This window comes from Lipotes vexillifer, unplaced genomic scaffold (assembly GCF_000442215.2).
Source record: "Lipotes vexillifer unplaced genomic scaffold, Lipotes_vexillifer_v1.1 scaffold1282, whole genome shotgun sequence".
Lineage (NCBI taxonomy): Eukaryota > Metazoa > Chordata > Mammalia > Artiodactyla > Lipotidae > Lipotes > Lipotes vexillifer.
In genome coordinates, this window is record NW_006769464.1 from 528,017 (window position 1) to 546,960 (window position 18,944).

The window sequence follows — 18,944 nt, forward strand, 5'->3', positions numbered from 1 at the left end:
TTTGTCTCCCTAGGTAAGTTTATTCCTAGGTATTTTATTGTTTTTGTTGCAGTGGTAAATGAGAGTGTTTCCTTAATTTCGCTTTCAGATTTTTCATCATTAGTGTATAGGAATGCAAGAGATTTCTGTGCATTAATTTTGTATCCTGCTACGTTACCAAATTCATTGATTAGCTCTAGTAGTTTTCTGGTGGCATTTTTAGGATTCTCTATCATGTCATCTGCAAACAGTGACAGTTTCACTTCTTCTTTTCCAATTTGGATTCCTTTTATTTCTTTTTCTTATCTTATTGCCGTGGCTAGGACTTCCAAAACTATGTTGAATAATAGTGGTGAGAGTGGACATCCTTGTCTTTTTCCTGATCTTAGAGGAAATGCTTTCAGTTTTTCACCATTGAGAATGATGTTTGCTGTGTGTTTGTCATATATGGCCTTTATTATGTTGAGGTAGTTTCCCTCTATTCCCACTTTCTGGAGAGTTTTTATCATAAATGGGCGTTGAATTTTGTCACAAGCTTTTTCTACCTCTATTTAGATGATCATATGGTTTTTCTTCAATTTGTTAATATGGTGTATCACATTGATTGATTTGCGTATATTGAAGAATCCTTGCATCCTTAGGATAAGTCCCACTTGATCATGGTGTGTGATCCTTTTAATGTGTTGTTGGATTTTGTTTGCTAGTATTTTGTTGAGGATTTTTGCATCTATATTCATCAGTGATATTGGTCTGTAATTTTCTTTTTTTGTAGTATCTTTGTCTGCTTTTGGTATCAACAAATGGTGGCCTCATAGAATGAGCTTGGGAGTGTTCCTTCCTCTGCAAGTTTTGGAAGAGTTTGAGAAGTTTTCTAAATGTTTGATAGAATTCCCCTGTGAAGCCATCTGGTCCTGGACTTTTGTTTGTTGGAAGATTTTTAATCACAGTTTGAATTTCATTACTTGTGATTGGTCTGTTCATATTTTCTATTTCATCCTGGTTCATTCTTGAGAGGTTATACCTTTCTAAGAATTTGTCCATTTCTTCCAGGTTGTCCATTTTATTGGCATACAGTTGCTTGTAGTAGTCTCTTAGGATGCTTTGTATTTCTGCACTGTCTGTTGTAACTTCTCCTTTTTCATTTCTAATTTTATTGCTTTGAGTCCTGTCCCTCTTTTTCTTCATGAGTCTGGCTAATGGTTTATCAATTTTGTTTATCTTCTCAAAGAACCAGCTTTTAGTTTTATTGATCTTTGCTATTGTTTTCTTTGTTTCTATTTCATTTATTTGTGCTCTGATCTTTATGATTTCTTTCCTTCTGCTAACTTTGGGTTTTGTTTGTTCTTCTTTCTCTAGTTCCTTTAGGTGTAAGGTTATATTGTTTATTTGAGATGTTTCTTATTTCTTGAGGTAGGCTTGTATAGCTATAAACTTCCCTCTTAGAACTGCTTTTGCTGCATTCCATAGGTTTTGGATCATTGTGTTTTCACTGTCATTTGTCTCTAGGTATTTTTTTTTGATTTCCTCTTTGATTTCTTCAGTGATCTTTTGGTTATTTAGTAACATATTGTTTAGCTTCCATGTGTTTGTGCTTTTTTTCCAATTCATTTCTAATCTCGAGCATTGTGGTCAGAAAAGATGCTTGATATGCTTTCAATTTTTTTTAATTTACTGAGGTTTGATTTGTGACCCAAGATGTGATCTATCCTGGAGAATGTTCCGTGTGCACTTGAGAAGAAAGTGTAATCTGCTGTTTCGGGGTGGGATGTCCTATAAATATGAATTAAATATATCTGGTCTATTGTGTCATTTAAAGCTTGTGTTTCCTTATTAATTTTCTGTTTGGATGATCTGTCCATTGGTATAAGTGAGGTGTTAAAGTCCCCCACTATTATTGTGTTACGGTAGATTTCCTCTTTTATAGCTGCTAGCAGTTGCCTTATGTATTGAGGTACTCCTATGTTGTGTGCATATATATTTATAATTGTTATATCTTCTTCTTGGATTGATCCCTTGATCATTATGTAGTTTCCTTGCTTGTCTCTTGTAACATTGTTTATTTTAAGGTCTATTTTATCTGATAATGAGTATAGCTACTCCAGGTTTCTTTTGATTTCCATTTGCATGGAATATCTTTTTCCATCCCCTCACTTTTAGTCTGTATGTGTCCCTAGGTCTGAAGTGGGTCTCTTGTAGACAGCATATATATGGGTCTTGTTTTTGTATCCATTCAGCAAGCCTGTGTCTTTTGGTTGGAGCATTTAATCCATTCATGTTTAAGGTAATTATTGATATGTATGTTCCCATGACCCTTTTCTTAATTATTTTGGGTTTGTTTTTGTAGGTCCTTTTCTTCTCTTGTGTTTCCCACTTAAAGAAGTTCCTTTTGCATTTGTTGTAGAGCTGGTTTGGTGATGCTGAATTCTCTTAGCTTTTGCTTGTCTGTAAAGCTTTTGATTTCTCCTTCGAATCTGAATGAGATCCTTGCCAGGTAGAGTAATCTTGGTTGTAGGTTTTTCCCTTTCATCACTTTAAGTATATCATGCCACTCCCTTCTGGCTTGTAGAGTTTCTGCTGGGAAATCACCTGTTAACCTTATGGGAGTTCCCTTTTATGTTATTTGTCGTTTTTCCCTTGCTGCTTTCAATAATTTTTCTTTGTCTTTAATTTTTGCCAATTTGATTAATATGTGTCTCGGCGTGTTTTTCCTTGTGTTTATCCTGTATGGGACTCACTGCGCTTCCTGGACTTGGGTGCCTATTTCCTTTCCCATGTTAGGGAAGTTTTTGACTATAATCTCTTCAAATATTTTCTCTAGTCCTTTCTCTCTCTCTTCTCCTTTTGGGACTGCTATAATGTGAATGTTGTTGCATTTAATGTTGTCCCAGAGGTTTCTTAGGCTGTCTTCATTTCTTTTCATTCTTTTTTTCTTTATCCTGTTCCACAGCAGTGAATTCCACCATTCTGTCTTCCAGGTCACTTATCCGTTCTTCTGCCTCAGTTATTCTGCTATTGATTCCTTCTAGTGTAGTTATAGTTTCAGTTATTGTATTGTTCATCTCTGTTTGTTCTTTAATTCTTCTAGATCTTTGTTAAACATTTCTTGCATCTTCTCGATCTTTGCCTCCATTCTTTTTCCGAGGTCCTGGATCATCTTCACTATCATTATTCTGAATTCTTTTTCTGGAAGGTTGCCTATCTCCACTTCATTTCGTTGTTTTTCTGGGGTTTTATCTTGTTCCTTCATCTGGTACATAGCCCTCTGCCTTTTCATCTTGTCTATCTTTCTATGAATGTGGTTTTTCTTCCACAGGCTGCAGGATTGTAATTCTTCTTGCTTCTTGCTGTCTGCTCTCTGGTGGATGAGGCTATCTAAGAGGCTTGTGTAAGTTTCCTGATGGGAGAGACTGGTGGTGGGTAGAGCTGACTGTTGCTCTGGTGGGCAGAGCTCAGTAAGAGGCATCTTTTTTGTGGCTGGGAAATATTTTGATTCCTTGAGAAGAGTGTGCAAGTGGTTCTCTAAACTGGTTGTATATTAACTCATCTGAATCACCAAAAAGCCTAAAAGAGATGTTTTCTCTTGGTCCTATCCCAGGTCAGAATTTCTTGCTGAGAATCAGTTATAAAGTGTTCAAAGGGATTCTACCGTAGGCAGCCTGCCCCCTCCGTACTATAGTTCCATGAACTTCTTTGAGAGCAGAATACATACTCAAATGATTTTGTTTCACATCCTTCTTCCTACTCTACTTCATCAAGTTTTTCACGTAGTTGAAGCTCACTAAATCTTTATTAAATAATTTCAGTGGATGTTTGATGGGGATGGTGGAAATCAAGGTTTTCTTGATTCTCTAATTTGAATGTTTTGTTGTTTTTGTGATCTCCTAGGATGGAAAGAAGAAATTTGACAAGGAGAGTGAAAAATACTATTCTATTCTTGACAAGCATTTAAATTTGTCTGCAAAGAAAAAGGAGTCTCATTTGCAGGAGGTAAGTTTTCCCAAATGAAATGTGGAAAGGGCATTAGCGTTGTCCTGTGAAGTCCAAAGTTTGAAAAGTAGACATTATCTCAGAATCTGCTCCTCTTTAATAAAATAATGATAATAAGAATATTTAAGTTAATTGAGCACTTACTACAGACAGGCACTGTGCTGAGCATTTTACATGCCTTGTGACATTTAATGTTAACAGTTCTGAGAGAAAGATTAGTATTTCCTTCAATAATGAGAAAGAGTGAAACAAGGCTATTTCTTTTTCTTCTTGTTGGGCATATTTTAAATAGCAGGACCTACCAAATCCATGTTATAGCATTTATATTAAGTTAAAAATACCTGTTTTTAAGGTGTTGCATCAGAATTAAGGGGAAAAAAGATACATATACACCTATATGTTTTAAAATCTCCATTATTTTATGTCAATTTTCTGAAAGAACAAGTCAACAGTCAACATTCCTTATATGCGTATACTAACATGTACAGTGTATGCATATAAGGAATCCATTTCTTCCTTTTTTCTGAAAATTTCTTCTCATTGGTAGTGTTTCAACTATAATTAGTCAAATCGAATAGTCCTTTTACTGAGGAATAGTGATGGGATATGTTTTTTTTTTAAAGAGGCTCTCTTGTCTTTCATCTTGGCAGCAACTAAATCTTGACACACCATCCATCATTCCCCCAGCGTACAGTGGTGTGTCTCAGAGCTGAGCTGGGAGTTGTTGAGCTAGTCCCCCTACAGCTCACCACTGCTCTCTAGCCCTTCATAGGGAATCTTGTACTGTGCTGAGCCTCTTTTCATCTCTTCTTCCTCTCCTCTCTGTACTTCTAGGGACTGTGGTGGGGAACTTCTTTCAAATGCCTCCTCCTGATCCTCTAGCAAAGCCACCTCCCTTTCTGAACCTTTTTTCAAGTTCAGTCTGGTCCTCTGCCCTCCTTCTTCCTATGCTTCTTTCCCTGACCTCCATATTCAGCCATAAAGCATGCTTGATGAGTTAGAGTTGAAATGCAGTGGAACAGTAGTCCAAAAGGCATGGGAGGGTTGCTTCTGATTCCTTTTTTCTATACTCTTATGTTCCCCTAGAGGGAATTGAATTTCTTCACTTAAAAATGTTTAATGTTGGGAAGTTTTGTTATTTAAATATGTGCTCATTATAATGAATATCTTGTTATTAACACCTGCTGTTAAAATAGGACAATTTAATATACAGCTGTGGGCCTATGGAAAGGTTTTGGGGCTAAAGTGAAATGGAGAAAAATCTGTTATTATGGAAAATTGTATGTTTAATTTTCATGGACATATTTAATCTTATGAAGTACTATGTTGTTATTTAATATTATGTTCACATATTCCAAACTTCTTAAATGCTTACATATCCCTTTAAACATTGCATTAGAATAAACCTAAGAGAGAATGTGGTATGTAAATGAAGTAGAAAGGGCTCCCCTAACTGTCACCATCAGGTACCAAAGGCCATGACCAAGTACCATTTTAAAAATCGACTGCCTCAGAACATTCTTTGACATAAATCACAGCAAGATCTTTTTTGACCCACCTCCTAGAGTAATGAAAATACAAACAAAAATAAACAAATGGGACCTAATGAAACTTAAAAGCTTTTGCACAGCAAAGGAAACCATAAACAAGACGAAGAGACAACCCTCATAATGGGAGAAAATATTTGCAAATGAAACAACTCACAGAAGATTAATTTCCAAAATGTACAAGCAGCTCATGCAACTCAATATCAGGAAAACAAACAACCCAATCCAAAAATGGGTAGAAGACCTAGACACTTCTCCAAAGAAGTTACACAGATTGCCAACAAACACATGAAAGAATGCTCAACAACATTAATCATTAGAGAAATGCAAATCAAAACTACAATGAGGTATCACCTCACACCAGTCAGAATGGCCATCCTCAAAAAATCTATAAACAATAAATGCTGGAGAGGGTGTGGAGAAAAGGGAACCCTCTTGCACTGTTGGTGGGAATGTAAATTGATACAGCCACTATGGAGAACAGTATGGAGATTCCTTAAAAGACTAAAAATAGAACTACCTTATGACCCAGCAATCCCACTACTGGGCATATACCTTGAGAAAACCATAATTCAAAAAGAGTCATGTACCACAATGTTCATTGCAGCTCTATTTACAATAGCCAGGACATGGAAGCAACCTAAGTGTACACTGACAGATGAATGGATAAAGAAGATGTGGCATGTGTATACAATGGAGTATTACTCAGCCATAAAAAGAAACGAAATGGAGTTATTTGTAGTGAGGTGGATGGACCTAGAGTCTGTCATACAAAGTGAAGTAAGTCAGAAAGAGAAAAACAAATACTGTATGCTAACACATATATATGGAATCTAAAAAAAAAAGGTTCTGAAGAACCTAGGGGCAGGGCAGGAATAAAGACGCAGATGTAGAGAATGGACTTGAGGAGAGGGGGATGGGGAAGGGTAAGCTGGGACGAAGTGAGAGAGTAGCATTGACATATATACACTACCAAATATAAAATGGATAGCTAGTGGGGATCAGCCACATAGCACAGGGAGCTCAGCTTTGTGCTTTGTGACCACCTAGAGGGGTGGGATAGCGGGGTGGGAGGGAGGCACAAGAGGGAGGAGATATGGGGATATATGTATATGTAGAGCTGATTCACTTTGTTATAAAGCAGATACTAACACACCATTGTAAAGCAATTATACTCCAATGAAGGTGTTAAAAAAAAAAAAGAATCTCCAAAATATACAAACAGCTCATGCAACTCAATATCAAAAAAACAAAAAACCCAATCAGAAAATGGGTGGAAGACCTAAATAGACATTCCTCCAAAGAAGACAAACCGATGGCTATCTGAGGCACATGAAAAGATGCTTGACATCACTAAGGATTACCGAAATGCAAATCAAAACTACAATGAGGTATCACCTCACACTGGTAACAATGGCCATCATCAAAAAATCTACAAACAGTAAATGTTGGAGAGGGTGTGGAGAAAAGGGAACCCTCTTGCACTCTTGGTGGGAATGTAAATTGATACAGCCACTATGGAAAACAGTATGGATGTTCCTTAAAAAACTAAAAATAGAACTACCTTATGACACAGCAGCCCCACTACTGGGCATATACCCAGAGAAAACCATAATTCAAAAAGACACATGCACCCCAGTGTTCATAGCAGCATTATTTACAATAGCCAGGACATGGAAGCCACCTAAATGTCCATCAACAGAGGAACGGATAAAGAAGTTGCGGTACATATATATATATATATATATATATATATATATATATATATACACACACACAATGGAATATTACTCAGCCATAAAAAGGAACAAAATTGGGTCATTTGTAGAGATGTGGATGGACCTAGAGAGTGTAATTCAGAGTGAAGTAAGTCAGAAAGAGAAAAACAAATATCATATATTAACGCATATCTGTGGAATCTAGAAAAATGGTATAGATGACCTTATTTGGGAAGCAGAAATGGAGACACAGACGTAGAGAACAAATGTATGGATTCCAAGGGAGAAAAGGGTGGGGTGGGAGGAATTGAGAGGTTGGGATTGACACATATGAACTATTGATACTATATATAAAATAGGCAACTGAGGGGAATATACTGTATGGCACAGGGAACTCTACTTAGTGTGCTGTCCTGACCTAAATAGGAGGAAAATCCAAAAGAGAGGGGATATATGTGTATGTATGGCTGATTCACTTGGCTGTGCAGTAGAAACTAACACCACATTGTAAAGCAACTATACTCCAATAAAAATTAATTTTAAAAAAATCAACTGCCTCAAAATCAAGGGTAGTTTTTAGAGTCTCTAAAGGGTTATCAGGTTCTTGGTAAATATGAGAGGCCACCTTAGATAAGACATTACTTAAACCATCAAGAAAATGTTAACTTTATCATAATTTTCAAGTCCTCTAGAGTTTATGCTTTAATTTTCCTTGACAACCTAACTCAATATTTAATACTTGTTAGTTGCCCTCAATCCCTTGAGCTATGATAGAATATTCATTCTGGTTTTGTATTTAGTTGGACGCTAGAAAAACATAACACGGTTAGTAACATCCTCCACTTGCCCCACTACACACACACACATACACACACACACACACACACACACACACACACTTTTTTTCCAGGAGGCACAGCCCACAATAGAATACAACACAGATATTGTGCAGAGAAACTCCTCAGAGCATATAATGTAGTCAAGGAGAAATGTAGCTTGCTTTTTATCTATTCCTCTATCCTTCCAGGAGTCAAACCAGTTATAGGGCGATGCTGCCACACATGTATTTAATTCTGTAACATGGCATTAAAAGTCATCTGTTCCCTTCCAGAGCAGCTCTGGTCCTTCTGTCAGCACCAAGACTATTAAGTTCTCAGAAAGACCCCTCTGTGCCTTCTCACTGGCACAGCTGACTCTTTGTTCATTTTGCTCATGGAAAATAAGTGACTTCCCATTACCAGGACTGAATTAGGGGTCAGCTTGTGTTGGTAAAGCTCCAAGGCCATCAACTAGATGGACCACTGGAGTAAACAGAATTGGAAACAGACTCGTCAAAATTATGGGCTTTACAGTAGATGAAAAGAAGTAATATTTGATATGTGAATGGATAATTTCTTTCTAAGCAAAAAATAAGGGGAAGAGATCATAAAGGAAATGTAGAAAGACCAGAATGCATGAAAGTAATCTATTTCAAAAAAAAAATTTCAATCAAATTAAAAGGCAAAGTGTTAGGAAATTTATAAAATATTTGACACAGGATAACCATCTTTCATATATAAGATGTGTTTGCAAATCAGTGTGAAAAAGATAAAGACTTTAGTGGAAAAATGGGGTAAGACTATGAAAGGGCACTTCATCAAAGAAGAAATATAAACCATAATGAATATTGTAAGTTTCAATGTCACATGTATTAAAAAGTGCAATTTAATAATAGTAGCAGCATGTTATTTTATTTTCTTAAAATATAATATCCATTGTTAGTGAAGGTATGGGAAACTGAGCATATATTTGCTTTTCTGGTGGGAGTATGAAATCATTCAATAACTTTTGAGGTAAATTTGACATCATATTTCAATCAATGTTATATGTACAAGATAGTTGAAGTGATTTTATTGATAGAAATTTGCCCTAAAGAAATGATCAGAAATGAGCATAAAAATAAATTGTGTAAATATGTTGATCCAAGAGTTATTCACAATACAAATTTTAGAAACATCTGAAATGGCACAAGAGTGATTGGGATAAATATAAAAATATAGCTTGGCCAAAAATGGAATTGATATGGCTGTGAAAAGTTTTATTTGGAAAATCATTTAAAGACATTTGGAAATATTTTTTGGCCTAAGAGGAAAAAAAAAAACAACAGGATTTAAACCAGAATATACACTATTATTCAGGTTTTTTAAAGTAAGTTTGTGTTTGTGTGCATGTTACACATCAAAATATTGATAGTGGGGTTGCAAATTTTATTTTCTTTACATTTTCCTGTTATAATAATGAACAATGAATAAACTTATAGTAATGAATATGTATTACTTTTATAGTTAGGAAAAAAGTAAAGGATTCCTTTTAGGATCCCAGAGTTTGGGTTTCCATCTATCACTAAATACACTTTCAAAAGGTTCCTCTTCTTCCCACCTCCTGAGTGAAGGGGATCCCTCAGGTTCTACCTCATAGCTCTATTCTTATCCTTCAGTTTGTGTCCCTACTAGCTCTGCTCCTTCCATATTGTCTGTAACATCTCAGCAAGTATCTCCCACCATCATACCTGACCACCTTTGCACTGTCCACTGACTGGTTACCAGGACTTCAGACTACAACACCTTAGTGACACATGTGAAATCTCACATTTTCTCAAATTTGCTTCTCACTTCTTTAATTCTGTTAATGCTGGTATTATTTCTTGTGTCAAAATTATCTGACTTTTTTTTTCCCCCTTGCTTGTCACACCCACATCCTTCAACTTCTCTTTCTAGGATATACCAAACACCTTTACCCTTATCAAATAAGAGCTCTCCTTATACTCACATGCACCCAGCTTTACCATTGAATCAACACATTCTACCCTGTCCTCACTTTAATCTTCTTGAAGTTCACCTCTGATCTTGTCCACACCCTCCTCAAGCTTTTGCATGGTTTATAGGATGACATGTTATTCTCCCTATATTGCCTCAATTCTCATTTCTGACTGTTTCAAACCAACACTTTCAATCTATCTACCGAAACATAACTTCTCCTGACTTTATTCCCTCACCGAAACTCTTCTTTTATCTCCATGTACTCTAACCTCGCCATTCTTCAGCATCCAGCTTAAATCCTTTCTCCTCTGGGAACGATTCAACAAATATCACCTGAGCCTTTTTCCTTTATTTTGAATTGAGACAGCTTATTGTGGTTAGGGAAGAAGTTAGGTACCTGCAGAACTATGTGGTTTTCTTATGTAATTAACTTGGTTTCTTATTAGGATGACTTTGCCACATAAATAACAGCTTATACCTGTTGTTCTGGAATAATTACTACTCCTTTTCAGTTTTAAAAGTTTAGACAATAAATTACATAGTTATTCTACTTCTCCAGCACAAAATACATGACAGTTGCTAGTGGGTATGTAAGTAAGTGTCTGCTACACACTATGAGCTTGAGTACTAAAGGAATTCGTCTGAGGTAAAAGAATGTCTTTCTAAATCTTGTACTGAATGAAGAAAAGAATTAAGCTATTGTATTCTTTTAGCACTGTGCATTCTAGATGCCCTTTCAAAGCAGATTCGGTATATTGAATTTAGTTGTTGAAGTCTAGGGGAAACCAGGCACAAAATTCCAAGAATCCTCTCCCAGTGGAGACACATAGGACTTAATTCCCTCAGCAATGAGTTGTGACAACATGTGTGAACTGTGGTCTACTAGAAACTCATAGACTGAGTGCCCATGGTTTGTTTTGGGGGCTTGTCGTATAGGCACCCTCTGCTCGTCATGTACCCAAATTCCAGACTCCCAGAAAGAAAGCAGGTGTTCAAAATAAACCGTACTTTTTGCACAGTTTCAGCATAGTGAACTACTCTTATCAGTTAGACTGGTGGGAACCCTCCCAAAATCCACATTCCCATATACCAGCCAAGGGCCAACCTTGTAAGCAGGCCTTTCAGTGGATAGTATTCATGCCTGCTCTGCTAACTTTTTCTGCACAGTTTTGTTGACCAGAAATAATCATTTTAGGCTCTAAGATGTCTCAACATTCTAGTTTGTTCCTGTGTGCTAGTTGACACAATGACTATCTTTTAAAGTAAATGAAAGCTTCAGAAATAACTTGTGGAATAGACTATTATCTCTGAGACTGAAATTATTCTTGCATCCTTTACACCCAATGGTGTACTGAAGCTTCCTCTTGGAGAGCTGATTTTTTTCATCTCCTTCTCATCGCTCGTTCAGTGATGTTGTGTTTGTGATTTGGAACTGGCTATTTTGGGAATATTTTACCACAGAAAACAGCAAATACTGCAAATCAGACACCCTCCCCCACCCACAAGAGAGCCAATTGTTAAAAATTTATTAGCATACCACCACCTGTACCCGCTTACTGTTTGTTCTATACATAGTGTGTTCCTCTAAGCAATGGTAAAAAGAAAATATATATGATATGATTTGTGTGGAATAATGACTTTGGGTGCTGAGAAGCTTCTGGTCCAAATTTCTTACCTGATTTATGTGTTCTTCTCATATATTAGTTCATAAACTTGAAATTCTCAAGTTTAAAAATGCCTACTAAGTTGCTTATAATATTGGGCCATTTTAAATTATATAAATAATTGCATAGCAAGTAGTAAATATGTATAATTATTTTTAAAGGTCTTTCTTTCAAATGAAGTTTTAAGATGCTATGCTAAGCCAGCAAACCTAATTTTATCTTTCTTTAAGCTTTTGTTTGTTAAATTATCATTGTAAAATGGCTACAAAACAATGTCCTATTCCCAAATTGTTGTTGGCAGATACTTGGTATTCCAGAGAGGCCATTCTTTTCACCTGCTTTTAGTAATCTCAGCTGGCAGTGAGGAGTGTGTAGCTGGGCAACGAAAGTAAAATCATGCCTCCCTACTAAACCAAAGTCAGTTTTAAAGACAGCATCCAAGGACGATGGTGGGCATACAAGTGGGAAGAGAATGTGCATGGTATTGATGGAGCACGATTCATTGCTTGGAACCTTTGCATTTGGGGGCTCTGTTACCAGTATTACCTCCGTAAGAGTTTACCTAATATGGGGCTCTGCTGTTTAATATTCTCAGATGATTTTTCTTAACATCTTTATTGGAGTATAATTGCTTTACAATGGTATGTTAGTTTCTGCTTTATAACACAGTGAATCAGCTATACGTATACATATATCCCTATATCTCCTCCCTCTTGCATCTCCCTTCCATCCTCCCTATCCCACCCATCTAGGTGGTCACAAAGCACCAAGCTGATCTCACTGTGCTATGTGGCTGCTTCCCAATAGCTATCTGTTTTACATTTGGTGGTGTATACTACTCAAAGCAATCTACAGATTCAGTGCAATCCCTATCAAACTACCAATGGCATTTTTCACAGAACTAGAACAAAAAATTTCACAATTTGTATGGAAACTCAAAAGACCCCAAATAGCTAAAGCAATCTTGAGAAAGAAAAATGGAGCTGGAGGAATCAGGCTCCCAGACTTCAGACTATACTACAAAGCTACAGTCATCAAGACAGTGTGGGACTGGAACAAAAACAGAAATATAGATCAGTGGAACAGGATCGAAAGCCCAGAGATAAACCCACACACATATGGTCACCTTATTTTTGATAAAGGAGGCAAGAATATACAGTGGAGAAAAGACAGCCTCTTCACTAAGTAGTGCTGGGAAAACTGGACAGTTACATGTAAAAGAATGAAATTAGAACACTCCCTAACACCATAGACAAAAATAATCTCAGATGATTCTTCCTCAATTAAATCCAAACATTATGCAGTTTTCATGATCTTTTATAGTGTGATTCCAGCCTTGCTTCTCCCTCCTTCCTTCCACTTACTTACTCTGAAGGCAAACTCCGTCAGACTCTTTCATGCCTTTTTACTTTTTCATGGGAGTGACCTCCTTTTTATCTTTGACTCTTCATGGCCAGTTATTTACCTTAAGATTCAACTCAGAGCACCACCATTTTCTCCCAGAATTTGTCTCTTTCTTGTGATCCCCATAGATTTCCATATATTTTTACATACCCCTTTTATAATAATTTTTTAATGAATGTTGTGTGCTTGCTCTGTGTGTGTGTGTGTATGTGCATTTTTCTTCCCATTCGAAACACTATAAGCTCTTGAGGGCAATGACTGTGTTTTCCTAGCCTCTGTATTCCCAAGACATAATAATTGCTATATTCAAACTTTTTGAACTTAATTTTTTTTTAATGATTTTAGAGTAAAACAGGATTTGAGTTCCTCTCTAACAGAGAACCTTCAGTAATTGCTCCCTGTGTCATGATTTACCTTTTTTGTGCTTTTTAGGCAGATACACAGATTGACCGAGAGCATCAAAACTTCTATGAGGCATCACTAGAATATGTCTTTAAAATTCAAGAGGTTCAAGAAAAAAAGAAGTTTGAATTTGTCGAACCGGTAAGATTTATATTCCCTATAAAATAGTAGGTACAGTACATCTCTGAAACAAAATTTGCATTTTTTCCTGTTGAAAATTATGTTTTTTAAAAATAAAAGGAGAGAGAGGAGTGGGGGAGGGTGAGTAGGTGGAGCACAGAGCACTTTAGGGCAATGAAACTAATCTATAGGACACTGTGATGGTGGATACATGTTATTCATTATACATTTGTCAAAACTCATAACACGTACAATACCAAGAGTGAACTGTAATGTAAACTATGAACTTTAATAATAATATGTCAATATTGGGTTATCATTTGTAACCAATGTACCACACTGACGCAAGATGTTAATAATTGGAACTCTGTGTGGGTAGGGGCCAAGGGTGTGTATGTGAACTCTATAATTTCTTTTTTTTTGAATTTTTAAATTTTATTTTATTTATTTATTTTTTATACTGCAGGCTCTTATTAGTTATCTATTTTATACATATTATGAATTCTATAATTTCTGCTCAGTTTGTCTGTAAACCTAAAACTGCTCTAAGAATAGCCTATTGATTTAAAAAACCTAAAATTAAAAATTAAGGCGTGTATATTACATATACCCAAGGGAATATACCTCACCACTAAAGTGACCCATTTACCAAACCTTTAGTTGAAGGGAGAAGAGGTAAGGCTGTATTTCTTCTGTTGTTCCACCCTGCTTCCTTGCAAGGCTGGGACCTGCCTGACTTTTCAGTGAAGTCATTTATTTTCCTAAGTCAGTGTAAAAAGTAATGGATTCCCTAATGTAAACTGCATTATAGAAAAAGAACAGGTGACTGGTCTTTATAAGTTTGCTTCATTTTCTTAGCATTTTTTCCCCAAGTAATACCCTAATATATTACAATATTGCCTGAGTAGGCATCTTCATGAGGTATCATCTATGATGAATAAGGGTGAGTTCTATAGCCAAGATAGTGCTCAGTTCCCATGTGATGATGGAGTAGCAATCATAAAATATGTAAGAAATCAAATATATAATTTAAGCCATACTTTTCTTCCTAGGTCAGTTTATAAAAAATCTATTTATAATGGGAAATAAAATACCCTATTCCTATTTTAGTGGAGGTGACATGGAGAAGGGAAGATCCATTTCAAAATATATTTGAAAATTTTATTTCCTGATGAAAGCCCATCAGTGATTCCCTAAAGATGATGAGAAACTGAGACAAGGCAGTCTGGGAAGAGTCATCAGCCCCTGCCTGGCTCCCAGCACCTCTGCTTCACTCCTCTCCCTTCAGCTGTAGCCACCTGACTTTATGCTGGACGCTTGACAAGTTTCTAAGGCTAGCCCTTCAGCTAGAAGGATTTTAGGAACCAGAGGCCACACCATAGGCTCAGGGATTTAACTTTAACCCTCTATTTGGGATGACAGCCTTGACTCCAAGTTCTGTTTGCCAAAGAGCTAAGTCCTTAAACCCCTTAGGGTGAATTGATAACCTCTTATTTAGCAGATGCTTTGAGGATCTGATTAAAATTTTTTGGGGGGCTCTCCGAAACTCATCTGGGGTTCATGGACAACTGGTCAGCCTAATAAGCCCTAGTCAATGAAGATGACTAATGCTTAAAATTCCTACTCCCCTTCTCATGGAGTAATAAGTTCTGCCTCTGAAGTCTATCATGGTTTTTGAAGCCTCTCTCCTTGCTGGCAAACTTCCTCCTCATGACCTGCCTCTTGGAATTTCTGAATTTTAGCTCTTTGTTAGAATGCCCCCACTAATTCTGATGGTTTTCCTTCATACTCCTTCATTACCTGTTCCCATTCCCTTCAGATACTGTGCTCATCTTCTCTGCAGTTCTTCCTCGCACCTGGAATGATCCTTTTACATCTGTAGTACCTCTCTCTCTCTGGAGAGGTATGCAGATAGCGTATTTCCCCATCTGAGCCTCTTTAATAGCCCATCCTGTCTGGGAACAGTGAACTAGACCATTCTGTAAGATGACACCAGGTATATAAAGAAAAGGTTGTAAAATTGTTTGCTCATAGGTCACAGAAGGAATGATAAGAATTTATGAATTCCTGTGATAATATAGGAAGAGAAATCGAAATTGTCCTTCAATTGAAATGTGTTTTCTTCTCTCCCTCTACTGTATCCCAAACTGGGACGGTCTGATAAGTCTTCTGTAACGCATGCCTTTCTGGTGACACCACAATCAAGGTCAATGTTAAATTTGTCCTTCTTCCAAAGTATTTTCCTGGCTGCTGGATTTTTTCTATTAGAATGTCTGGCCAAACCAAATAGTACTGTCAGTTTAGTCTCCTCATTTCCAGCCGCAAAGTCTCATCCACGGGGTTTTACTTAATTTCCACCCCAATGTTGAGAAGAATAGAAATGGGAGCGATAGAACATGGGCATGTTGCTCTTTAGGTTATGCATTTACAAATCAATTTGCAGGAAAAAAGCTTTCAAAATTTCAAAAACAAAGCCCGGAGGAGCTATAAACATAAAAGAACATGAGGATACTTTGCAGGGTTCTTTGCAGGGTTTTTTCTGCAGAAATCCAATTCCTGTTGCATAAAGTTTTATACTGCAGAAATGAAGCAGTCTATGCTAGTTTAGCTGAGATTTATTTAACAAATAAGCATTAGAGTAAAGCAAAATACTTTAGGGATGCAACTAATCTCATACAGATTGTATGATATCAAGTAGAAAATATAAATAGTCCTGGTGATTCCCATTAAATAATATCCTTACTTTATGATGATCATTTGAGATAATTTTACATTGTTTCAGTTAATGTCAAGATCCTACGATAGTTGATCTTTGAACAACATGAGTTTAACTTTGTGGATCCCACTTATATTTGGATGTTTTTCAGTAAATACCGCAGTACTACACAATCTGCTGGTTGGTTGAGTCTGAAGATGCAGAACGTACCAAGGCAGGACTGTAAAGTTATATACAGAGTTGCAAAGGTTGTGTGTGTGTGTGTGTGTGTGTGTGTGTGTGTGTGTGTGTAGGCATCCTTAATTCCCAAATTGTTTAAGAGTCAATTTGTACTTACAGTAAAACTTCTACAGAATATTCAGATGATATTAGGAATAGATGTTCCTACAGTGTCATTATTCTAAGAAGAATCTAGGTCTAATACAAGGGAAAAAGAGGGGGCATTTATATATTTTTTATAAATTATTTTTGAAGTATACAGAAAGCCAGCTTTTTAAACTCAGTTCTCCATTAGCTTTATGATTTTAATGGCCTTTTTTCCCCTCTGTTTATCTATCATATTTTATTTAGAAAGTGATGGTAGCTAACTCATGATTTTAGACCAGTACTACCCAGTATGGTAGCAACTACTTGTGTATGTCTATCAAACCCTTGAAATGAGACTAGTGTAGATTAAGATGTGCTCCAAGTGTGAAATAGATACTAGATTGAAAAGGCTTTAGTACAAAAAAATTTTTAAAAAGCATGTGAAATATCATTAAAACCTCTTCTATATTGATTACATGTTGAAATGATAATCTTTTGAATACATTGTATCAAAATATTAAATTTCACTTGGTTTAAATTTCTTGTGACTACCAGAAAGTTAAAAATTTCACATTGGTTTGCATTTGTGGTTCACATTATATTTCTGTCCAGCAGTCCTAGCTGCAACCTTTCAGATTTGCCAAAAAGATATTTGAGTTCAGGTCTGTAGTGGGGGAAAAGAGATCAGCAAGAGAGAAACATCATCTCCTGACTCTTGACTGTAAGATCCTCCTACTTCTCAGAGTTGCCCGGAGTTTCTGAGAATTTTGAGGGATTAGGAGAAAAAGCTTGAACATGAACAACCTACCTAAAAGAGTTTATTTTAACCCCTGTGTCTCAGAAGTCTGTTATGGAACATGAAAGTTTGTGGTTCAGAAAACCAAAAGAATCTTTTTATGACAACTCCTTTATGGTTCATTCAGCTGCAGTTGGTGTATGTTTTGATTATAGCCTTTGAGCGTACTTAGTTGGGACTAATGTTTTGTGAGCAACTACTATGTGTCCCATGTTTTCTGTGTTCTCCCACATGAACCCCACCACGGCTTTATTATTGGTGGTTGTTATCCTTCCAGATGAGGAAGTTAAGTCACAGAAAGATTATTAGTTGCCTGAGGTCACAAACCTAAAGAGGGGGAGAACCAGGAATCGAGAACCCAAGTCTGAAGTTACAGTTTTGTACCACCTACTGCTTTAATGGCTACTTGATTACAAAAATTAGTTCTTCTTAATACTTGCTTTGACCAAATAAAATGGATGACCCTAGAAAATTGGACTGTAAAGCTACTTTGATTCCTTAAAATTAGAAAAAGAAAGTAAGAGATTGACCTTTACTTTGGTAAAGGTACTTGAGTCAGGGCACATACCTGTCCATTCATTCACCTGTTCTTTCATCCTTCTTTCATCATCCTGTTTTAAGTTGTCTCCCCAGGCCACAGGTGACTGGCCACTTTCCATGTAGAGACAGAAAAGTATAATGGCTGAGTGACAACAAGATGGAATTTGGCTTCAGTCTTAATAACTGTGTGAATTTGGCACGCTTTTCAAAGTCTGTGTGCCTCAGGTTTTTATCTGTCAATCAGGGATAAAATTTGTATGTAGTTCCCAGGATTGTGATGAGTCTCAACCGATGCAGGTAATGCACAGAGTAATTGCCTGGTTCATTACTAACATCAGAAAGGTATCAGCTAGTGTGAGCTCTCACATGGACTGTTATTACTAGATATGAAAACAGTATTGATGAATCATTTATTAGTGTGGCTTCAAAGCTAGATAAAGATTTTTCAAAAACACATTTTTAATTTTAACATGCTTCAAAGTATACATCTAAATTCCATAATAACATTTTCATTTTAGAGTATTTTTTAGCCTTCATTTTAGTCTTTTTGAATTATGTTTAAAATTCATATGATAAATGAAAGTAAACTATTAAATATAAACTAAAGCACACTGCTTTTGATCCTCTTACCTTATTCTGCTGAATTTAATTTTAAATAAGTTAACATGCTTTAGTTTTTTAACTTATTATATCATGAAGTATACTATAAAATGCTTTGTGGGTTCTCTAAAAAAGTTTGAATAATTTTGAGACTGAACACCAGCTACTTGCTAAGTTAAAAAAGACTATCAGGTAGTATATAGACTTTCAGGTCTTGAAAGTCAAACCTTTTGTGTTCTTTTCAATATGATTGGTTAGCCTTAATGTAGAATATTTAATTTAGGGAAAATTAAGTGAGACTATAAGATAATGTCATTAAAAAAAAAGAAAAACACTGTAGGACTAAAGGTTACATTTGTATCCTGCT

General features: G+C 36.3%; 1 protein-coding gene across 1 annotated transcript in view; it reads left to right on the forward strand.

The window, feature by feature from the left end:
- Window positions 1-18,944, forward strand: part of ARHGAP42 (Rho GTPase activating protein 42) — a 293,889-nt gene that overhangs the window by 210,314 nt on the left and 64,631 nt on the right. The window contains exons 5-6 of the mRNA XM_007445610.1: window positions 3,865-3,966; window positions 13,530-13,640. Coding sequence (XP_007445672.1) covers window positions 3,865-3,966; window positions 13,530-13,640 — 213 coding nt within the window. The remainder of the gene's footprint in view (window positions 1-3,864; window positions 3,967-13,529; window positions 13,641-18,944) is intronic.